Source organism: Triplophysa dalaica, chromosome 12, assembly GCF_015846415.1.
Source record: "Triplophysa dalaica isolate WHDGS20190420 chromosome 12, ASM1584641v1, whole genome shotgun sequence".
Lineage (NCBI taxonomy): Eukaryota > Metazoa > Chordata > Actinopteri > Cypriniformes > Nemacheilidae > Triplophysa > Triplophysa dalaica.
In genome coordinates this window covers 11,827,229-11,851,512 of record NC_079553.1, presented here as the reverse complement: position 1 = coordinate 11,851,512, position 24,284 = coordinate 11,827,229, and the positions used below count along the sequence as shown (strand labels likewise).

The window sequence follows — 24,284 nt, the reverse complement described above, 5'->3', positions numbered from 1 at the left end:
CATTACAGAAGACTAAATTGATAAAGTTTATTTCAGCCAGCTGCTATTTCGTATAACAATCTGTAACATACTGTATAACGGTATATACAAATTATTGATCGTAAATAAATATAATCCTCGGCATTTCTATCTTTAAATATTAATTTAAAGTATTAATTTAAAAGTATAAATGTTCACAGTAAATTACATTGAGCGCGATTAAAGTGTGAGTTTCTTTATATCAGGTGCACACGTTAATAACAGCCAGCGTGCAGGTAGCGTAACGCCTCTACCTGCTTTCCAGCCAATCAGCACAGTCGGATCAAAGCGGCCCTGCTGTGATTGGCCGCCCGGTCCTCTCCTTCAGGTAATGATAGCGCACCTTTCGGCGTTCACAATAACAGTCGCGCTAAAGACCTGCCCGAATTAAAACAATCTTCCGCCTCATCCTGTATGTTTGGCGGCTGTCTTTGTGCCGAGCAGACGGAGGATGCTGTAATGAGAGTCGGATGCCAGAAGTTGTTTGACCTGTAGTCCGAGTTTTCCTCCAACTGCTCTTTACATCCTCACCGACCTGAAAGTCCAGTTTCTCAGCGAGAGGCCAGTGCTGCACATGGCTCAGGAGGAGAAGTAAGTGACAATGATAACACTAACACTGTTTTGTCGAATTTTAATATCTAAGTTCATAATAGGACACTAACCTCTCATTGCGTTTTGCGATTTGACGTCATATGACCTGTTTTTTTTATTGATTTCGTTACGTAAATATGTTTGATTGAGCTGAATGCCCTTTCGAAAATTACTATGGTTTTACTACAGTGAGTGAAACTATAAGATGTGATGTAAAGCTGTGGTACTATACCCTTTGACAATAATAAAACCATGGCCATTATAAAAAAGGGAAGTTGTACTACATTAGAACATTATAAAACGTCATTTTGGGTGCTTTGGTTCAATTGCTTCTTTTTGAGAATTACAGAACATTACAGCTTCCTACACCCCTTGGGGAAATGAACTATGGTCTTACTACAGTAACTGTATTTTTGTAGTTAAATCACAGATACTTTGAGTTTCCTCTACTTTAACACATTTGTTGCAAAATGTATGAAAATAGTAATCAATCCTCCAAAAAGCATTGTTGCTACATCTATACTATGTAAAAATAATTTACTTCATTATCTAATGGAGCAGGTGATAGAATAAAACAAATGTCCCAGTGTTTATTGTTTAAGGATTACCTGCATCATGGTAACCCTCACGCCCTTCAATGCTCTCCTTCAATGTTTGTCTGTGTGTGTGTGTGTGTATTTGCAGTATGTATAAGTGAGTATAACGGTGGGCCTGGGCAGGTGGCTTATAATAGCTAACATCCTTGTCCAGCCCCTCCCATGCAGCCCATCCTCGCTGTAGTATCCATATCCAGAAGGATATAGTCCATTGTCCTACAGAAACAGCGATTGTTTGGAAAATGTAAAAGGATAGTGCTGGGAATTTCAGGTGTATGCTGCGACTCTTTGTAAACTAAATGAACCCTGAGGTATAGCGAGAGGTGCTATTATTGAGCTGACGCCTGTTGTTTACATTGTGATGTTTTCTTGCTCGTACTTCAAGTTGTTTGATCATTTGTAACTTTCTATGGTTATAATGTTTTTCCATAAGAAGTCTGATGTTGCGGTTTTTATTTCTTATTAATAATTGCTAAAACATCTCTTTTAAATATAATAATTGCTCATTATATGCACCTATGGGGACTCCATATAGTAGCCCAATTTTTAAATAGGCATATTTTTTACCACCTCTCACAGTAAGCGTCTGGTGGTGGTGGTCCCAAACGAGATGTCCATTCCGTCACGCCGTTCCTTCACCAGTGAAGATGAAGCCTGGAAGTCTTACCTGGAGAACCCGCTGACTGCTGCCACCAAAGCCATGATGAGCATCAATGGAGATGATGACAGCGTGGCTGCCCTGGGTCTCCTTTATGACTATTATAAGGTCAGATGTTGTCTATAGACGCACCAACCATAGACTCTGAGAGAAAATGAATATGGTTCTTAAGGAACTTAATTTATCCCGTCCTTTAGGTTCCTAAAGAGAAGAGGATCCTACCAGTCTCCAAACTCCCAGACGATCACGATAAGAGGTCCGTTTTACATATTCTGAGAGTTGTATTTTGATTTGAACTTGAATAGACTGTAATAATAAACAAATCGATTTCATTGCTGCCTTTTTTATTGAATAGGAATGGTCATGATAGCCTTGAGTCCACTGACTATCATGTTCAAGTCTTGAAGTCACTTCCTGTCAACCTGTCTCTGAACACTGACGCTCACACCGCAGAAAGTAAACAAGATCAGTTCGGTGCAGCGGGTGTCGTGGCCACTGTGAAGGCTGAGGTTTATGCTCAAGCATTCGCCGGCCATCACCAACAGCAGGGCCTTCAGTATCACCGCATGTCATACCACCAACCTTTGCAGGAGGCGGCGAGTGTCAGCCATGACGGCTACTTGAAGGAAGAACAGTGCAGCACTCCAGATAGCACCTTTGATGACTCATACCCTGAAGAAACTATGGTGAGCTTTCCAAAACTGCTATATGACAAAATATATCTTTTCTGGGATCATAACTTGAGGACAATGTGAAGATGTTGAGACGCTTTTTTCTTTACTCAATAGACTCAAACTTTTGTGTCATGTACTGTGTTTTTCAGAAGTACAGGGTGCCCACCACACTAGGTGCCCAAGATTTCACCCAGGAGCATCAAGGGTTGTAAGTACACCTCTCCAAATCATGTATTTTTAAGCTGTAAAGGTTGTGGTTTCAATCTCTGTTAGATGCTTTGAATATCTGCGAAATGTATATAAATGACAGCACCCTTGGTAAGTATGAGCAAAGAAGGCTGTAAATGTAAATCTGCATTGTTTCTCATATTGATCTTTTATTTAAAAACATCTACAAAATTCCAACATTTCGAAAACAATTTGAAGCGGGGGATATCACATTGTGGAAATATTTTTTTCTCTAATACACACTGGTCATAATTATTGGCACCCCTATAAATTATAGTAAAGCGTAAAATATCTCCCAAGTATATTTACATTAATATTTACATTTTCTGAGCACACCAAGGTGACTAGAAACATGATGTTGCAACACAAAGCCCAAACCCCCTTAATCATTCATCACAATGGGTAAAACCAAAGAATATATTTCTGATGTCCAGCAAAGGTTTGTTGAGCTACGCAAAATAAAAAGTGGATTTAAAAAGAAAGGGTTGAAACAATAAAAATTCCCATTTGCAACATCAGGGCAATAAGAAGTTTAATGGACTGGAGATGTTACAAATCTGCCTAAGATATGTGGGGATATATTGTCTTAATGCACAGTGAAGAGTATATTTTGAGTGGCAAAAGACTTTTCAAAGATCACATAATTTTAGGGTCAGAAAAAAAAGAAAACGCCTACATAACCACAAATTGTTTGGGAGATTGCTCAAGAAACAAATATTATATTAATCTGCCATACTGGAACTTCAAACAGGACGAGTCTATGGCCATATGTAGTAAAAAATTGACACAATATAGGTTTTGTTGCACACAGGGATACAAAAGTGCCCCATGTTCACAGTTAAATATACCACCAGATCTTCATTCTTGTGGACCTACATTTTTACCAGAGGTTCTGAACATCTTGTTCTGATATATGGCATTATGTATTATATCAAATACCATCAGATACAAAAATCAAAACCTGATTTACTCTTATAGAAATATTGTCATAGGTCGTGGTTAGATCTTCCATCAGCACATTGGTTCAAAAACTTCTAAATCAACATAAATGGGTCTCTGGTTCCCTGACCTGAAATGTATAGAAAATGAGTGGGATCACCAACATTGATCTGGAGAAATTATTTATGGAGGAATGGATTTTGATGACTCTCAATGTATTTTCAAATCTTATCAGACTGAAATGAAAACACTCAAGAGCTGTTTTTCTGAATTGAGGTTGCAGGGTGTATTAAATACAATAATTGTGGCCATCATGTATGGAAGAATTTTTTTTTTTACAATGTGATACTCCCCCTGCCTCAAATTGTTTTTCTTCAATGAAACGGTGGAATTTTGTTGATTTTTTTTTTAAATAAAAGATCAAAATGAGAAACAATGCAGATTTGTTTTTACAGCCTTCTTTGCTCACATTTAGCAAGGGTGCCAATAATAGTGAAGGGCATTACGTAAAATTAATCAAATCCAGTCAAATTGGAAGAATGCTTGTAACCAAACAGTTCTTGGCCACCATTGACTAAAACAGTAGGAAAATGTCTTCAGAAATGTCTTTGTTCTGTTGAACAGATAAGAAGATATTTTGAAGATTGTAGGAAAGCAAGTTCTGGGGCACTTTTGACTACCATTTTTATTTTTCCTACAATGGTAGTAAACGGTGCCCCAGAACTGTTTTTTTACAAGCATTCTTCCAAATATTTTGTACAGATTTGAATCAACTTCATGCTAAGTAACAGTTTTCAATGACAGAATTTGTATTTTTGGGTGAACTGTATCTTTTAATAAATTTGACCTGAAAACATTAATTCAGTCAGCTTCGCGTCTGTTGACTTAAAAGAAATGCAACTGTTTTCTTTTGTCTCTGTTGACAGTAACCTTACTAAAAATGTAAATCTGGTTAAAATTTGCTTTCTTGTCTAAAAAAAGGAAAAATAAAGGCATTACTGCAGAGAATAATCGCATTACTGAAATACAATTGAATGTACTGTCTAACTAAAAAAGTTTCAGTTTTTATAATATTGTATTTCTCATGTAAAAAAAACGTCACTGCCTCTATAAAAATAAGACGGATGACTGATGATAGTGTCCTTGCTGTACTATTTGCATCGTCATGACAGAGACAAAGCGTGCTTTTTTCTTTTCGGTTTCCAGTAGCACAGTAACTGTATTTCCTCCTTTTCCAGAGACATGTTTCAATACACGATAGAAGCTAGTCGCTCGGCTCGCGAGAGGGCTGGCGAGGGGCCGATGATCTATCTGAACAAGGGCCAGTTCTACGGCATCACTCTCAGCGAGACCGGAGCCAATAAAGGCCTGCGTCATCCCATCAGTAAAGTGCGGGTGAGTTCTGCTGTTGCCGTGACAACCAGTCAGAGCTTTGTGTTCTGTACATGTTTTGATATAACAGTATCAAGCACATCATCGTAACTCCCTCTCTTTTTCTCAGAGTGTGGTGATGGTGGTGTTCGGACAGGAGAAGTGTCGAGATGAACAGTTGAAGCACTGGAACTATTGGCACAGCCGCCAGCACACGGCCAAGCAGAGAGTCATTGACATAGGTACGATGCTACTTAATCTACGTTAATTATATTATACGTAGTTGTATATTATACAATAAGTGCTTGTGTGCCGAATATGCTTTTCTTGCACCCAAAACATATTTAGGGGGCTATGTTGTCTGTCTGGATACCGTGTTGGTTTTATTTGAGGTTTATCCCAGGAGAGAGATGTGCAAGTTTAGCATGACGCTCAGGGCAAATGACTCCTTCATAACTCCCTGTCAGGAACAATGGGGGTCAGGTTAAAGAAGGGGGGGAGGTTTGACACCTGGAGACCACCGAGAAGGTCTTCTCCATGGCAGCTGGCAGGCTGAGATGGTCCTGGCATGATTTTGGAGGATGGAAACCTGATCTGCTGATCCTGATGTTGTCCTGATTTGAATAACAGTATCCAGGGATTTTTCATAGTGCCTGAGGCCGCAGATCAGGATTTGAATAGAATCGTTAACCGTTGGGGGGCGGGTGGGCTTGGGAAAGGGTCTTGCTCTTTTGTGAATGGAGGGCTTGAGTAACATCTGCCATACATTGAAGAGGTGTTGTATTTACACAGCAGGCGGATACCATGTCATAGACACAGCAGGAAATAAAATGCCTGCGTGCGTCTGAGATGTAAGCGCATCACGCTATCTGTTTAAATGACCCTGCACATAACCCGGAGCACTCGAATGCTTTGCTTTCAGCTTTTCATATAATGTGAATATTTTTATTAAGAAACTGAAGAAAAATGTTTCCACATTGATACTGCTTTATTGTATCATTTAATGGAACGTTAAACTTAAAGGGATTGTTGGTCCCCCCAAAAATTCATTCATTCTCATTTCATTTCAAATCTATACTATTGATGATAGTATTTTTATTTGGGGGTGAAAAACTGATTTTATTTTTCCACTTTCCCATCCAGCCGACTATAAAGAGAGCTTTAACACCATCACTAACATTGAAGAAATCGCTTACAACGCTGTTTCCTTCACCTGGGATGTCAATGAAGAAGCAAAGGTAAGACTTTGTTTTTACTCTGTTTTTTACGCAAATGCCTATTTCAGCTTGTTTTTGGAGTACCGACCTTTTTAAGTGACAACCCTGGATGTTGTGTACAGGACAGCCGTGAGATTTTGTGATAAGAGTGGATAGGACCCAGGATTATAATTCTTCCCTGCAGCATCCTATTCACTGTCAGGATTTTCCCTCTTAGTTCCAGTGCTTAACAAGCTTTCTTTAAGTGCACACTTAAGGGTGGAGATCCACCCAGTGCTCATGGTCAATATTTGTCTCTCAAATTGGTGCCCTCAAAGACTTGAAGCTTTTGAAGTCGTGTGATGTGTCGTTTTATAGTCAATGGAAAACTCCAAAGCAGGCCTTAAAGTGATGGTTCAACCAAAAATGAAAATACTGTCATCATTTACTAAACCTCATGTCATTTCAAATCTGTATTTCTTTCTTTCTTCTGCAGAACACAAAAAATATATTTTGAAGAATGTTGGTCATTCACTTCTGTTTTATGATTACAAACGCTGTGAATGGGTACCGTCGCGGTTCGGTTAACAACATTCTTTCAAATTTCTTTTGTGTTGCGCAGGAGGATGTCATAAAGGTTTGAAACGACAAGGGTGTGAGTAAATGACGACAGATTGAACCGCTTAATCACTTAAAAGGAATAGTTGAACCAAAAATGAAAATTCTCTCATAATTTACCCTCATATCTATGCAAATCTATCTGACTTTTTTACTTCAGCTTCCCACAAACAAAAAAATTGGCTGTTTCCTTGTCCTGTGATGAAAACTTGCAAATGACACAAGACATGTTAGAAACAATGAGATTTGACATGTCGATATACCATGAATTTAGTTCTACAATATGCTTGTTCATATTTCAGTTTATAAATAAGCTCTAAATATAAATCTTTTTTACTCACAAACATATTATTTTGCATCGGAAGATATTTGTGACCACTTCTGTGCAAACGTTTGACGTCAAAGATTTATTTCACTATGATTCAATCTTTGAAATGACATTAATCAGTCATCTTTAGTATATTTTCACAGAATGTTCTGTACATTATGTAAGAGGATTTTATGTAGAAAACGGTTCTGTTTGAGCATCTTATTGGAAAATAACGCAACATCACTGTAATATATGATTATTTATTTGTGTCCAACTGAAGGAAGGAGTTGATTATCAATAAAATAATTACATTTTTGGCGGAAAGATCCAGAAAGTATAAAGTTTTGATTGTATGGTGGATAATATTGTGACACTTTACACTTTCAGCCCCGATTGCTTTAAATTCATTGAATAGTCAGTTGGATGCACACGCCCACATGTATGTGCGTATACGGACCGAGCTCACAGTAGAAAGCATGTCGTTGCTAACTGATTCCCGTCAAAAATAATCACGTGATCCTGAGAAAGCAAGCGGTTCTCATAAAATTTAACAACAAGCTCCTGTATGAAACAACAGCTACAGGCACAGACATGAAGGCAGGGGAGACCGTCAGTGGGAAACTATTTTCACCTCGGGCTGAAAGATTTGCACCTTTTATCTCTCAACAGTCGTTTTTCCAGTGTCTCTTGATGTATTGGCATTAGACAGGTTTCAGTTAGGAATACTTAAAATGAGTTAATAAAATTATTTGAATAAACCACAGGTGAGTAGATACTTAAATAGAGGTTATGTGGTTACTGTAGAGGATAGAGTGTTTACTACTGAAAGGTCGGAAATATTGTGTGAATCCTTTGGTAGGCGAAGAAGCTACATGAATGTTTTGTAGTTCCAAGAAATAATTTTGGCTATCCATTAGTCAAAAAACTGTCCCATAATTCCCTTCCAAAATTCCCACGGTGATGCTCAGAATAACTGGACAATGTTTTTAATTCTTCAAGGTGTTTATACTTGACTATAAAAATACAAATTTTACTTTGGAAAAACATGGGGAGGATGTTACTATGTAGTATTATTCCTAATATTTGGAGCAAGTAGTAGTTATATGGAGTTTTTTTTTATTATTTTTTGTGTCCATGTGGTTCACCTGCAGCTATTTACAAGCAGTTATGGTAAACTTGAGCGTCTTATTGGAAATATTGCTCCTGGTCCTCCTGTCATGAGATAATAAGACATGCCTGACCATACCTGACCGTGTCCTAAGAAAAGCATGTTTTGACAAGCAAGATGTGTGTGTGTGTGTGTGTGTGTTTTTACAGGTTTTTATAACGGCAAACTGTCTGAGCACAGATTTCTCCTCGCAGAAGGGAGTAAAAGGACTCCCGCTTATGATCCAGATAGACACGTACAGTTATAATAATCGAAGTAACCGACCCATCCATAGAGCCTGCTCACAAATCAAGGTCTTTTGTGACAAGGTTTGTGCTGTTTTAATGTGCTCGTGTTGTCCCAGTTGATATATTAACAGTCGAGTGACAGATCTGCATTATTTAATCTGTACAAGTTCTACAATAAACGCCTCCTGTGATTTATTATACTCATTTCTGTTTTTTTTACAGGGAGCTGAGAGAAAAATACGTGATGAGGAGAAAAAGCAGCTCCGGAAGAAGGTCAAAGGTCAGGCTGCTGGTGGACAAGGTCATGACGGTGAGCACTTGTTTATCTTACAACCTGATCATACAAGTGATCATGAAAAAATACCTAAAGGAAATCTATCTATTCATTGTATTCTTATTTATAACTAGCTTGCTTTACTGGATTTCAATCATATGTGTTACACATGACGACATTGACCTCATTCTGCCTTATTTTGTGATAAAAATATGTTGAATGTTCGCTGATTTTTGAGTCATTGATGTTCTTCCACCCTGTTAGGTAAGAGAGGAAGTTTCACAGCATTACCTCAGAGGAAATCAGATATTACACTTTTCAAAACCATGTCGGACATGGAGTCACAGCCGGTCCTTTTCATCCCTGACGTTCATTTGAACAACCTCCAGAGAGCTGGTCAGGTGAGAACACATGCAGAGATATTCAAGAACTGAACTGTCGGACATTTGTGTAATGCTTAGATTGTATTTAGGTGTGGCACCTTACTAATGGTCAAATTTGGTAAAAAAAGATTTTAAATGGGCAACTTATTTTTTAAGGTGTTTTTTTTTTTTGAGACCCTTGAATTTTGATTTTTTTATGATCTTTCCATCCCCCCAAAAAACAACCTTAGCTTTCTAAATGGTGCTAGGCTATATGAGACCAGTTTTATATTCTTTTTTTAGTTCCAATTGCTTCATTTGTAAATCGCTTTGGATAAAAGCGTCTGCTAAATGACTACATGTAAATGTATGTAAATGTATGAATTCTGTTGGGCTTCCTCTAGATGTTTTTAAATGCAGGAATTTATGCAATTCATTTTGTGCTGCTGCCATTGGTATGTGTGTTTACTGACCTTATTGTTTTAAAGGGGTGTCTATGGAGCTGCACAACATGAATGTCATGATATAGATTTGCACATAAAAATTACAGCAACGTCATTTTGAGGTCATTGATGCTTGTGCACACACTGCAAGAGCAGCTGGGAGGGCACAACATACTCCATGGCCAGCATCCAGCAGAAAGAAAACTATGTTACTGTGTGGTTTTAGCCCTTAAAACGATTTTCTCTCTCTGTTTTTGTGCAGGTGTTCAGTTTTGGCATTGAAGAAAAGGAGATTGACGGGTTAGTGTGACTGCTGTGAATTTCCTTAAAGGTCTAATGTGTAATATTTAGGAGGATCTATTGACAGAAATTCAATTTTATATACATAACTATGTCTTCAGAGGTGTATAAAGACCTTACGTAATGAAGCGTTATGTTTTTATGACCTTAGAATGAGCTATTTCTATCTACATACACCACGGGGGTCTTCTTTTATGGAATTCCCCATGTTGTTTCTACAGTAGCCCTAAATGGATAAAGTGCTCTACAGAGCGCGTTTCATATTAAATACATTATCTCATTCGGCAAAGAAGTGAAAACCTGATCTTCGTTCTGTGTCAGCCACCGTAGTTCTTCGAAAGGGAGGGGGATTGCAATTTGCAATCTCACCACTAGATGTCGCTAAATTTGATACACTTGACCTTTAAATAACTTCTATTTAAAACTAACTAAAACCTCAGCAAACGTATTGATTGAATCAATCTAGTGATTTCAAGTGCAGTATTTATAAAAAATTTGTTCAGTATACAGTAACTCAAGGCCCAAATCAAATACATTTTCGATTTGTTTCTCATTAGAGTGGGAATGAAAAGAACGTTTAGATCTTCAGAGGCTGATATTTGTTCTCTACCCGCCAAATACAGCAGAGAAGAGAAGAGAGGTATGTATATAGTTATATTTCTTCATGTACATGAATTGCACTTAAGCAAGAAGGTACGATAGGCGGTGTTATTTTTTCAGCTGTCCCTATATTCACAATATTACACGACCTGAAGTGCCTCATTGTTTTTATAACAATTATCACATTAAAGACACAAATTAAACCATTTTTAAGTAAGATCTTAAATGATGTCCTCCTTCTATTAGAAGACATATACCTTTATATCTTACAACTAACAGAACATTGCTATCCCACAAAAATTGTGTAAAGTCAATGTACAATGTGGCTTTTCCAATCAGAACTCGTAATGAGAACTGTCGGTTTTATTAACGTAATCCCTCTTATTATTGTGCTAATTGTGATGCATGATGTTTCTGCAGTCCTGCTGTACGTGAGGAGGGAAGCCGATGAGGTTTTTGATGCACTAATGCTAAAGTCTCCAACACTGAAGAGTTTGCTTGAGGCAGTAAGTATACTGTGAAATAAAATGATATTTAGAGAGGCTTGTCAAAAGAGCTTCCAATGAAACTGTTGTTTGTATGTACGGCCTAATAAAAGGAAACAACAATCGTCTTTTTTTAAGATATCAGGGAAATATTCTGTTCCTGTGGAGAAGATGACTAAAATCTACAAGAAAAGCAGGAAAGGGTGAGCAGATATATTTTTTTCATCTTATATATTCTCTTAAAATGTAGAAGTAGTTTTAAACTTAAAAAGAAAGACAATTTTTTTTTTTTTAAAGTCTTTATTAATACTTAGCGTTCACTTCCCTGTTTTTCTCTTATTCAACCATTAGTATCCTGGTCAACATGGACGACAACATAATTAAGAACTATTGCAACGAGGACACCTTCATCTTGGCCATTGAAAGCCAGGCTGACTGTTTCCGGGTCACTCTCACCGAAATATAAATGTGCCGTGATCACATGATTCTGGGAAGAAATGGGACCCCAAAGAAGCACATCACTCATTCTGCACATCAGGGCTCCGTTTGATTAATTGGCATTTGCGAATGAAAATTTATTTGGAATTAATTTACTAGGGATATGCACTTCAATGGAGACACTGGTAGAGTTTAACATGAACTTGATAATGAACTACATACAAGACACTTTTCATCATATGCCAGTCAAGGTTCATTTTAAGGCTTTTTGTTATATGGTGTCTCCCTCTTGTGGCCTACAGGATGAACATTTAAAATAAGTTGCTGACTACCTTACTGTAAATAAAAATAATCTTTATAAGCACCAAACATTTACCCTTTAGGAGATCATTACCGTTAATAACATCAAAAACTGGCCCAAATGTTGCCCGCCGTAAACAAGCATGTTTATGGCACATGCCAAGCAAGCTTTACCTAATGTGTTATTTGGAATGCATGTAAAGTTTACATACAGTCGTGATTGTTATGTATGTTGTTGTTTTGATGTCTTTTTTAAACATAATTTGTATATATTTTTAAGTCGTTATTTTATCTGTTGAATAAACTCAAGTATATTCACACCTTTGCATTCAAATAATAAGTTGATGTATTATTATTGTTGTTGATATTCGGTAGACTGTCGTCTAACCATATGACTAACTCAATTTTAATGTGTGCACATGTAGACTTTATACATATACTTTATACAAATTTATGTTCACGTGTCAAGTGTTCTAATCATAAACAATATATTATTATTTTTAATCGACCACTATATTTTGAGTCCTGTTGCAGAGGCTCATTCTCCAATAGATGTATCTGATTATTTTATATTCAATAAGCTTCTACAGGATTTCAAAACAGAAAATTGCCTAAAAATAATTGTACGGCTTAAATGTTATGCTTTTTGCAAAAAGAGAAAAATCGAAGTCTATTTGATTCCCTGTTACATTAAATTAAACATTTTATGTAGGCTACTTTGTCTTGGACTGATCTCCATTGCAGCTCAACGTTTCATCTTAAACATGCAAGTTTTTAAGCCACATCAGAATAAAGAAAAAAGTTAAAAGCACAAATTTATACTAAAGTAAAAAAACTCTTATTTTGCTTCCGCCAATGGGGAGGACGTTTTAAACAAAAGTGAAAGTGCTCATTCTTGTATTGAATTGTTCAGGTCGCGGGTTAACTTTAATCATTTAAAGAGCAGTTTAAGTAAAAATGTTTTCGCACAACTAATCTAAACAGAAAAATTGGCGACGTCCAGTACATTTATTTGTTATTTGTTCAGGAAGTGCTCGGTGATGTTAGCGACACTTGCTTACATCCTTCCGTTGTTTTATGGTGAGTTAAAAATCTTCTTATTCATTAGCTATAAGTTCAATAAAATTGATTTTTATAATTGCACATGTATTTGTTTTCAGTTAATATACACTACAATATACTATTATTTGTGAATTGTTATTTTGGTTTCGGTTTTTCTTTCACATAGAGTAGAGATGTGGCGCCCCCTGCTGATCATGTGAATGTATTGTTCTGTTATCACAGGGCTGCAGGGGGCTGATGTGGTTTTGTCCTGCTCTCTGATCGAGGAGGGTGGAGGGATGGGGGGCATGATGGGCGGGGGGGTGTTCAAGCGCACCCCTTCCACTCTTGTCTTCAGGGATCTTGTTGAGAATGCAGGTCTGTCACCAGAGCTTGTGACCCCGTTTAACCCGCCCGAGACCCCCAACGCAGATGATCTCATCTTTGAGCTGTTGTGTAAGTGCTGTACAGTGTATAGTGTATTTGCACATTCATATAGTATGCACATAGTATTTGCTTTGACATCTCTATTGATTCTCACCCGCAGTGCCATCTATTCAGATTCCTGATGCAGATTCTCTTCTTCACGCTGACTGTAATGAACAGAACATAGTTTGTGAGATCAGCCGCTATGTTCCTCGTGATGCTGAGCCAGATTCCCTACCTGCTCATTTCATTGGCTCAGTTCAGCTGGAAGGGGCGGGCCTAAGCCTCACTCTGGTGCTACAGACCTCTCCCAGTGAGACAGTCGAATCTGACAGACCTCCACTGATGCAGAGTAAACTCAATCTGCCTCTCAGCCAATCAGGAACATTGCTGACTGCTGGTAAATGTGTTAAAAAAAATCTGTTTTATATTTGCCATGTTATAGTATTATAGTAAATTAGAGTATTTGAGTATATTAATCATGTATTTAAAAAATGTATTCAATTTACATTTATTTCTATAAAGATTTTTCATTTTTGCAAAGCATTTAAACTCGCATGTAATAGTAAGAAAAGTTTAAATGATTTAAAAATTTAGAAATGGTTATAAGACATTTAGTCTCTTTTATATTTCCTTTCCTTTGCCTGCCCAATCTCTCAACTTCTCTTCCCAGTTGTGTTTGTGGTGTTCTCGCGTGTACCGTCCATTGTGGCGCCTATAGGAGGTGATGTACTGTTAGACTGTGGCTTTAGACAGAAGGACTCGATACCCGGGCAGGATGTGGCACTTGAGTGGCGTATACAGCACAGAGGGAACGGACGCAAAATCCTTGATATGAAAGTGAGAGAGATGGAGGGAGAAGTGGGATCAGATGGTAAATGAGTTTCACATAACTAACAGGAACAGTTCAACGATTGTGTAAAAGAAAGATTTCATCGATATGTTAAATGTTAAATGTTGCCATGATCTTGTAGTGCTAGTGGAGCGAGAAGGCACGAGTGCAGAAGCGGATCTGCTGGTGAGAGAAGGCAATGCATCTCTGACTCTTCAGAAGTTAAAGGTCAGCGATGAAGGCACATACATCTGCACTGTGGGCTCTGGAGAGTTTCAGACACAACAGGTCATCCAAGTGCACATTACACGTGAGTCTTTCATAGACCCATAAGTGAGAGGTCACTCTATACAAACGGTCCACATTCACAAATGATTGAGAGTTATATAAAGGCTATGACTCATAGTAAAGCTCGCTTAGAAATAAGTGTTTCCATCTTTCTCCATCTCACACTCAGAGCCCCCTCTTGTCTCGCTCTCTGAAGAGAAACTGACATTTCAAGACAAGGAGCCCAAGAAACTCAGCTGTGAATGTCAACGATATTACCCTCTGGATGTGCAGGTCAGCCGTGATCTCCAACATGCTGTTTTGTTTTGTTTTTGCTGTTATCCTGACTCACCTGTGCTCTTAGGTGGAGTGGTTATCCCAGCGACCCTCTGATGAAGAGCCCGTCTCTTTCTCTAAACATTCCTCCCTCTCTAGTCATCGGCAGCACAGTGACGGGACATATTCGCTCTCATCTTACCTCACATTAAGGCCTAATGATCACCCCCCCGACACGGTCGTCACTTGCAGGGTCTCTCACACCGCCCTAGACACACCCACCGAAGTCGCCCTTACTGTGGGGAAACCAGAACCAGGTGAGAGACTCTTTTCGGATCACATTTAATATGCATTATGGACTGCACTTGGCACTTGGCATGAAGGTGAGCTCATATCTTCAGATAATTGATAAAACACATAATGGTTTTAAATGGTTTTCCACTATTTGAATTCAACAGAAACTGTGTTTTGGACTGTTGTCTTAATGGTGATGATTTCAGTGGCGTTTTTGTATCAAGCCTTAAAATGCAGGTGAGTTTAGTTTCTATAATAATCTGAATTGTGACATCTGTTTTGTATTTAACATGTTTTTGTGTTTTAAGACAGCTGGGCCAGTCATAAAAGAAGATTGAAATGGGACAGTTTTTCTTTCATCTTTCATCAACTTCCGTCTTCAAATTGGTGTATATTTTAAATGTTTTCAGTGTGTACATTTGTTTAATGTCAAGAAAAGGTTCTTAGATAACTTATTCCTTAAATTTTGAGTATTTTTTATGTTTTATTGGTTGAGAAATGTTCTTGCTTTAATAAACAAAGACAGACAAGAAGAGTTGATGGTTTTATTGGCATTATAGAAGATATAAACATGCGGTTTATGCTTTTTAGAATCTAATGTTTGTCTCAGAGGTGAAAGAATTACCTCTCTGTCATGGCTTTATTATTCATTCACAAACACACAAATATATAATTTGACATTATCTTTAGGAAGATTGGAACCGTTTTTGACATCGACCTGATTGTCAAAATGTGTCTCACACTACCTATGTCTCATTTGAGCCTTACAAGAGAAAAATACACATCTACAGTCAAAATATAAAACCACATATAAAAACAAAAGAACAACATATGCAAGTGTGTAGAGACAGGAATGTGATAACCAATAGTTATCTATTGCACGGCAGTACAGACTATTATTTTCACCCTGCATTGATTTTACGTTTCTGAGTAGATTTTGGTACATTTCTGTACATCATGGCAGGCTCACAGTATTTTTTTATTTTACCGAGACGAAACTTTTCCACAAAAGAGGAAATGAGGTTTGTTCTGTAAATCAGGCAGTCATAGTAATAGAACTTAGAAAAATATTTATAAATAATAAATAAATGAACACACATATAAAAGAGACAGTAGAAATAATCTGTCATGCGAGTCTAAAACCAGCAGTAAACCTTCAACACAGTTTTAATTTAATTGTAATGTTCTTCCTGTCAATATAATATAAATGGCTGTATTATTCTCTTTTTATTATTTCTTTGTATTAACTAATAACGTTCTCCTTTAGGTAAAAATTAAAACCGCGTCTTGTCAATTATTTTTGTGCTATGCAGTTTTTTTCTGAAAAAGTACCTGTATTCTGTATTATCTGTATTATTAGCACACATTCTCTATGAGTTCTGAATAAAATACTGTAGATAGACTGGTAGCTCATGGTATAGGCTAATGGCAATAGAACTAATGGTAAGATGGGAGCCAGAACAGATTATGTACGTATCAATTTACAAATGCTCTTTAAAAAATATCCAAAGATGAAGCATTGGCATCACAGGGAGAAATTGGATGTTTGCTTTGCCACCCATTTGTTTTGTAATCTATTTGACAGCCCACTCTCTCTCTCCTACATTCAAAAGAAACCCTTGAGTCATGCTATTCTTTGTCAATCACATGACTGTTCATCAAGTGTAGCTACAATTTTCCTCCCCTACCCTCCCACTCTTTCTTAGCCTGATGTCGAATCTCTCCATCCCTGTATGTGTGTACTATATGTATGAAATGCAGTAAATTCTGAGAGTGAGGGAAAGAGAGAGCGAGAGAGAGAGAGATCCTAATATAAATTGCATGTGAAATGTACAGGTGAAAGCAGAGCTCATATCCACTATATTCAACAAATTGTGAGACAAAACCGAGATCTTGAAGAGACGGATCAGGAAAAGGGGTGGAGCTTGTTATTGTGTTGTTTATGCTTTCTTCGTCATTCATACATTTTCTCATTCTCATCATGTGGATCACCTCAGGAGAAGAAATATACTAGACAGAAGAAAGAAAAGGGGGAGTTTAAGTCATATCCCAGAATGCTATCTACTCTATTGCTCCACAGTACGTCTATAGATTTACATTAGGGCTGTCACAACATCAGACTTTCACTACAAATAAAGGCCAGAAGATTTCACAATAAAGATTATAATATAAAAATGTTGAAATTAAAACACATAAATAAAAGTTTCATTAAAATGACTCATTAATGTTGTTTATTTTGTTTTTTTGTTTTCTTTTTACATCATATTAAAAATATGAGTGTACAGAGGCAGAGTTTAGTTTATAACCACTGCCGCTCTTAAGGCAAAATGTTTAATGGTACACAACAAAATTATGATGCGACTACGATAGAGTGTCATCCAGATTATTTACATATTATTGTTCTGTGTGTGGTATTATGATAATATGAAGAGTAACAGTTATTAATATCACAGTTATTTTTTATACTAGTATATTCTGACGTATTACTTATTACTTTGAATCTACAGATGTTAAATAAATAACTCATGAGTCCTTGAAACCATCCAGCAATATTAATAAAAGAGTAATGCAATGTATAGTAAAATATAATATAATATAATATAATGTAATGTAATGTAATGTAATGTAGTAATATAATATTTAATAATGTAATAAATTAAAGTGCTGTAAATGTGCTGTCAAAATTAGTTTAAAAAACTCACAGAAAATGATTCCAATGAAAAGGACTCCAATGACACCCATTATGATCATCATCTGAGAAATAAAAATAAAAAATGTCATCATTATGTCTTCACACACATCACAGAAACAATACACATTTTTTAAAATCTGACAATCACTTAAATTCAGCAATAGATTTGGCACTTTAAGACATCAAACTGAGCAAAGGGTGTTCATGAGTACTATCAAATCTGATTGGCTTGTGCAAAATAAGCAAAACATTCACGTAAATGGTGGTCATGATCACAGACAACTCATATATAATATATATATTTTTTCATATGTGATACCAAATTCAAAGAGCTGCATGTTAATTTCTCTTCATCCTTTAATTCAGTCTTTAGCACGAGCCAGGAGCTGTAATTTACACAAATGAACACCAGCTGTACAGAACAAAACACTGACCTATGTGAAGGTTATTTTATTCCCTGCGTTATTAAGACTACATTGTGCTCATCATTTCATAATCTGACACGTGTGTTCCTCCCTCAATCTCATGTTCTATCCCTCCATCTAATGTACTTTACACTGTACTGTTTACCTCCATAATGCCATAAATAGCAATGAATTATTAATTGTGTAATATATTGTGTTGGCCTCTCATCTTCTGCTTTCAGGAAGTCTTACCTTGCAGTTTTTCCACCAGTATTTGTTCTTAAGTTTAGCAGCACAGCTTTCGAACTGAGAAGCTCCGGCCTGCAGAGCATCTGCCCTGTCGTCCAGTTCTGACAGCTTCTGGTCTCTCTCCAGAACTTTATCCACATTTACACGCATGATGTCCACCACCTACAGAGCAAAACGCAGACATGTGAACAGAAGGAACATTTTGATTGATAAGCATTATAGCTTGTTTAGGTGTCGTTAACAATGGATAGGTCTAAACTCTATAGGACCAGAATATGAGTAAACCATTAAAAAAGAAAAGGCTGCATGATATCTGGTGCATACAGACTAAAAGTCTGCACTCAAGAGCAGAATCTGATCAACTTGTGATCTAATTAATATATTATATTTCTCCAAAGTTACGCAAATGTTCTCACCTCATCCACTTGTGCTTGTGTCTGCTGTAGTCGGCGGTTGCTGGTGGTGTTTGGGGGTGCGGCAGGAGCCCCTGCCTCTCCTCCGGCTGGATTAGCATTATCTGCAGCAGACCTGAACATCCAAACACATTCATGACATTATAATTTGGTATTATTGTGTCCTTGGATGTAAGTTATGGTCTGGACACTGAGGCGTCTTAAGTGCGGCAGTTATGCTTTGATGTTCTAGTTCTCTCAAACACAGGCTGTACCTTGCTGAGATATTCCAGTATAGATGACCTAAATAGAACCTATTTTATTGCATTTAAATCAGGACACTAACATTTTTATAGTTTAGTGATTTCTATCCAGCACACACCGAGCTTCTCCCTACTGTTAGCATACAGTTTGGTTAAAGGACGGTTCTGGGATCCAAAAATTGTTAGCTGCACTTAATAAGTGGTCAAGCTACTGTTTATTAGTTAAAACAGATATTTGGAGGGCACATGCATATACAGAATAGTATAATAAAAGGTAATTTGAGTGACAGCAAATATTTGCATAGAAAATATTACATACATATACACATTTATTCAAAAATGATAACAAAATTAACACAAAATGTTTATTATCCTTTGACTGTCAGAATGATGCAGAATTAACACTTCTATTTGCAGAGAACATGCCTACAATCTCAAAACAGCCAAATGTAAACCGATATATATTGTCATTTTAGTCAAGAAATATTGTTTTTATTGTTACTCATACAAGACCTCATAAGATTTGTTAATAACACAAAAGGATTTTATACATACACATTTAAGACACACGGCTTTCAATTAAACTTGAAAACAGCAAGTAATTGTGTTGCAAGCGTTAATAACCCGAGTTCACATTTTGATGGCAGAATTACACTGAATGTTAGAATTTAAATTGCTCAATACTTACATTTTCTATGCGGCTGTTGCCTCGCGCAACGGATACGAGTCACTAAAGTAAAAAAGATGCTTTAAAGAATGAAAGGAGTGATGGAAGGTTGAAGAGAAGTAGGCGATGCTGCTGATGTTGATTCCGGATCTCCGCGCGCGTGCCGCATTGAAGCGCGCGCTGGACTGTGAACGTCGCGTGATGGGATGCTCGAGCGATTATATGTTCCGTTTGGGAAATGTGCAACTCCTATTGGAGATTTCTTTATGACGATGACATATATAATGTAGTTCGCGACAGTATTAGTTTTTTGGTTACGCTGTGAATCTGAGTGTTGAAGGTTAGTGCAGTAAACAGACATGTGTGTTTTATCACTGCAATAATGCGTCTGTGCTCTGGCTGAACTGATGTTTTTACACCCCCATCCTCTCTCATATACTCCGTCTCTTCACTATGCGGTACACAAGGGTGCGACTCAGCTCTGACATATCCTACGTTAAATATATTGTTTGAATAATATTCAGTATTTTTTTTTTAATTGAAAAACTATCCTTCCGAATTTTTAACAATTTGCTTATGAAAAGAACCTACAGGGTAGGATGTGACAGCAAAGATTTAGCAACAAAAATAAAATAAAAAGTCTGTTGAATGCTATTTTATATTATAAGTATTCATATTAAAATCATATCTTATTAACAGTCCAAATTTTTGCTACACCATGAGACACCTATACAGTATTTTTGTCAATGACCCACATATGATCAGAGGACATAGCTGGTATCTTGATTTACTTGCATGAAGTTAATCTACAGAGTGTCCAGTTGTGGTTCACTTTAGTTTAAGCAATTTAATTCAGATTTATAATCTGAGAAAGTACCGATCAGCATTGACAATTGGAATTGCACAAAGAAACACTTCAACCATAAACAAATCTTTAAAAACACCACATTTCCTAATTCCAATTCCTTAACCATTACAAAGCCCTTTATTACAAAAGGAACTTAACAGTGATACAAAATTGACCAAGAAACATTTACAGAGTCATCCAAAGCCCAGAAAGAAAATATTTTGGGTGTCAAAGCAATCTACCAAGCAAACAACCAACACTGAAGTACACACTAATACTTGAAGTAGTTTTGTTTGGCATTTTCCACATCCGTTAAAATGTTACTGATCAAGATGTTAATGTGATAACGATGTTAAAGAAAGAAAAAGAATATGGTCATTCATCATCAAAGGCATGCTTTCCGGGATGTTTTTCACAAGAGTCAGGGGTTAGTCTTTTCTGTTTCAGCGGTCTCCTCTTTTATTCAAGAAAAATCATTAAATGTACTTGTAATCCTATTTATGTATTTTCCAACCCTTAAACCGCATTATTTGCTCTTCACTATCAGTCCCGTTGCGTCTTGTTCCTCTATTTCTTCTCGTCATCTTTCTTTCCCTCAGGTGGTTTGGCTCTGCTCTGGGTTGCCAGCGATCCCATTGCATTACGGATGGCCTCATTGTTAGGGTCGACTCCTGGAAGGTTTTCCAGCACACTCTGCAAAAACTCTGGATCCTGCATCACGTCATAATCCTCCTCATCCTCCTACAAAATACACGGAGAAAGAGACACTTTAACATTCCATTGTCAAAAAAAAAAACTCTTCTCTAAACATACAAAAGATGGGGTTGAAAGAAGAGAATCAGCTGTGTGGGCACCAATAACACAATACACACCTTAGTTGCCTCAGCCTCTGGTGCCGCACCTGCATCCACATCCATGACCTCTGAAGATCCAAACTCTGCACACAAAGAGGAGAAATGTTTGCGTTATTATGGGAAAGAAATGAAAATGGTGGAAACATTTTTGAAAACCTAAAAAAAGAGACTGACCTCCTCCTTGCATTGACATTTGTAGAGCATAAGCAATCTGCTCATCTTCTGTCATGCGGCTAAAATCAGGAAGGGCAGGAGCCGTGGACATCTTCAGCAGTGCATTTTCAGATTCTAACACAGAACAAAAGAGATGAGTTTGTAAACAATTCTCACCCCGACTCTCTTGCTATCAATCTGTCTCTGGTCAATATTCTACTACAGCTGATCATCTCTCACCATCTGCAGTAGGCGATGTGACTCCAGCCTCCGAAGCCGAGGCCACGGTCACCCTGCGTGCCTCCTCTTCCTGCCGCTGTCTCTGCTCCTCCATCGAGACACGGAGAGCCTGTGAAAGAGAGTTCAGAATGAAGAAAACATGTTTCTGCTAGGCATAACAATGAAGGGATTGTTTGTCTTATAAAAGCTGAGTGCCACTCACCAGAGCAAGCTCGGGGTCTGCACTGGGGTCCACTCCGAACTCAAAGTCGCTGGGACCCAGGCCCAAAATGGTGCCGCCCTCACCAGCCATGATGGGAGAGGACATTAGAGCATCTGCCAGGCTCGGGCCAGGGGGCACCGTTACAAGGTGAGAACCGACACCTTCCTTTCCATTTAGGGTGTTTACAAACACAGTCAGCTTATCTGTGTTAACCTCCTGTACAGTGAGGGAAAGCCGGCAAAACTCAATATTGCAAAGACATTTTAAAAAGGTTTTCAGCGAAAATATATAAACAATATTTCTTCTGGCATGACACTCACCTCTTCCCCAAAGTTAATGATGTCGACATTTACTTTCTCTTTCTTCAGACGCTTTGCCATCTTCACCAACTGAGACAGGACAGGTTGGAGGCACAATTTTGTTCATAAATACAGATTTGAGGGCCGTTCACACAAAATGCATTTCGGAACGGAATCGTTATTATTTTCCAAGCGGTGGTCAACTTTGGTAGTAGCGTGGCATCACACGCCACGCTTGGGCGTTTTAAACATGCATAAATTAATCAAGTCAATTGTAGACAGCGCCATTTAGAGTGAATACTTTACAGGCCACGAACATGAAAAAAAAAGAAATTACATCTTTCTCCTGGTCCTCCACAGGGCTTCCAACAAAGGCGATGATCCTCATCTTATGGTTCTTCCCTTGTCTGTGTTTTAATGCCAGCTGTGAGGGGGAACGCCAGTAGGAATAAACAAAAGAGAAAGTTTAACTTAAGTTTCGTCTGTGATATTTTCAGGCTAACTTTGTTCAGCACATTTCAGCATAAAATGTTTTTGGGTTAAGGTCTTATTATTATAATGTTTGAATATTATAGTTTCTTGTGTGTTTATATGCTCTCACATGAGCTACTCTGATGCCTGTGCAGAAGCTGATAACTCCTCGAGGCTGAACAGCATGAAGCTTGGACAGAATCCTCCCACTGTCCGGGGTCAGTGTGGTCAGGACCTCACAGTTACTAAAACACACACAAAAGTTTTGTGAACATTGTGCAAACAGAACACGTTACTGTAGGTAAATAAATCAAATAATGTTCAGCATACTTGGCCATAGTGATGAGTCCCACATTGTTTTCTGGGTTACTGCGAGTTTTTGAAAGGCAGATGATGTTGACAGCATCTTGCTGAGCTTGAAGTCTGGTGGGTAAGAAGTCTCCATTGCGCATGTATTCACTGTTGTCCACACTAAAAATAAAACGAAACGCTCTGAAACAATCTGACTGAAACGTTCAGGCCGAATAATAAATGATGATTAAAAGTCTAATGCTACAAGTTCTCACGTTTTCAGAATTAAATCAATAGCTAAATCACAGATATGGTCGAGCAATCCAGACTAACAAACATAACTATATGTTTATGTGTGTAAGTGTAAATTTGGCGATACATATATTCATACGAAATCAGAGTTTCTAAAAGATACAGTTTAGCAAATGTCAAAAAATGACATCGTAATGAACAGATATAAACTGAAAAACAGGATAAATGCTGCATCATGACTAAGGAAAATATCACATCTGACCTTCTGTGTTCATTACAACCTTTTTCTTAATTTAAACATACAATATTTGACTACATGTTTGTGTAATAATGTAAACATAAAACGCTTATTAAACCCCTGAACATATTTCTAAAATATAAAGTAGTTTATCTTACCAAACCATAGTACTCTCAAGCCCCATCTTGAATATTTTCTGTCGCTCTAGGCGACGTCATCACGTAAGTAGGGATCATCGGTAATGTAACGCTCAGCGACAGGAATGATGGGAAATGTAGTTTGCATTTTTTCTGCGTTAAATTATCTAGCCTATTTACAAAAGCGCGTACTAATAGATGTTTTAATTTGAATAATATTTGTCAAGTGTTTGGTAGCACTTTACATTTTGGTGGAAAAACCCAACAGACGTTTTGGAAAATATTTTTTATTCTTTTCTAAATCGGAAAGACAATGTGAAAAACACTACCACCACATGACTGAAAGATGGCAGGAGAAACAGGCTGCAAACACCACGCAAGAAAAGGCATTTCCGTGACTTGCTTATATACATATTATATAGACATTTTATACAGGCCCATAAAAATACAGTCATCAAAGCACGGTGGCCAGTAGTTTCTGACACCGCCAGACATTCACATGTAGAAAAAGCTTTCACAGATTTGTAATGACTTTGAATCTTTACTATGAACACACCCTATAGACATAAAACACACAAAAAATATATATTTATATTGTCAAGAACCTCCCCACCTCTATTCTTAAAAATAAAGTAGGCCTACGTAGTCTTGCTAAATACTTTCTACATAATACATACAATCATTTACGGTACAAAGAGAAT

The 24,284-nt window shown here is 37.4% G+C and overlaps 4 protein-coding genes across 6 annotated transcripts; 2 read left to right on the top strand and 2 right to left on the bottom strand.

Moving 5' to 3' along the window:
* The first annotated feature begins 383 nt into the window (after window positions 1-383).
* Window positions 384-12,116, top strand: grhl2a (grainyhead-like transcription factor 2a). The gene is made up of 16 exons (XM_056762231.1): window positions 384-609; window positions 1,785-1,971; window positions 2,061-2,119; window positions 2,219-2,549; window positions 2,687-2,745; window positions 4,943-5,099; window positions 5,206-5,317; window positions 6,219-6,313; window positions 8,517-8,675; window positions 8,817-8,904; window positions 9,133-9,269; window positions 9,936-9,973; window positions 10,531-10,613; window positions 10,994-11,079; window positions 11,197-11,261; window positions 11,410-12,116. The coding sequence occupies exons 1-16, from the start codon at window positions 593-595 to the stop codon at window positions 11,522-11,524; spliced, it is 1,788 nt and encodes a 595-aa protein (XP_056618209.1). The 5' UTR covers window positions 384-592; the 3' UTR covers window positions 11,525-12,116.
* A 550-nt stretch (window positions 12,117-12,666) lies between these two features.
* tapbpl (TAP binding protein like) lies at window positions 12,667-15,465 on the top strand. Of its 2 annotated transcripts, none has more exons than XM_056762232.1 (9): window positions 12,667-12,876; window positions 13,081-13,293; window positions 13,385-13,663; window positions 13,937-14,137; window positions 14,238-14,405; window positions 14,553-14,656; window positions 14,727-14,955; window positions 15,097-15,169; window positions 15,245-15,465. In XM_056762232.1, exons 1-9 carry the CDS (start codon window positions 12,837-12,839, stop codon window positions 15,330-15,332), a joined length of 1,395 nt encoding a protein of 464 aa, XP_056618210.1. In that variant the 5' UTR covers window positions 12,667-12,836; the 3' UTR covers window positions 15,333-15,465. The 2 variants fall into 2 exon arrangements, with proteins under 2 accessions (XP_056618210.1, XP_056618211.1); XM_056762233.1 differs by having other exon boundaries at window positions 15,241-15,465.
* On the bottom strand, window positions 15,464-20,414 carry vamp1b (vesicle associated membrane protein 1b). 2 transcript variants are annotated; one of them, XM_056762236.1, is made up of 5 exons: window positions 19,621-20,414; window positions 18,694-18,805; window positions 18,281-18,439; window positions 17,635-17,686; window positions 15,464-16,942 (listed from the first exon to the last, which is right to left on the bottom strand). In XM_056762236.1, coding segments are annotated over exons 1-5 (342 nt in total). In that variant the 5' UTR covers window positions 19,623-20,414; the 3' UTR covers window positions 15,464-16,925. The 2 variants fall into 2 exon arrangements, with proteins under 2 accessions (XP_056618214.1, XP_056618213.1); XM_056762235.1 differs by lacking the exon at window positions 19,621-20,414 and having other exon boundaries at window positions 18,694-18,813.
* Window positions 20,415-20,555: 141 nt separating this feature from the next.
* Window positions 20,556-23,672, bottom strand: psmd4b (proteasome 26S subunit ubiquitin receptor, non-ATPase 4b). The gene is made up of 10 exons (XM_056762234.1): window positions 23,605-23,672; window positions 22,996-23,136; window positions 22,796-22,910; window positions 22,532-22,618; window positions 22,216-22,284; window positions 21,896-22,111; window positions 21,694-21,802; window positions 21,475-21,588; window positions 21,319-21,383; window positions 20,556-21,187 (listed from the first exon to the last, which is right to left on the bottom strand). Exons 1-10 carry the CDS (start codon window positions 23,628-23,630, stop codon window positions 21,014-21,016), a joined length of 1,116 nt encoding a protein of 371 aa, XP_056618212.1. The 5' UTR covers window positions 23,631-23,672; the 3' UTR covers window positions 20,556-21,013.
* Between the last annotated feature and the right edge of the window lie 612 nt (window positions 23,673-24,284).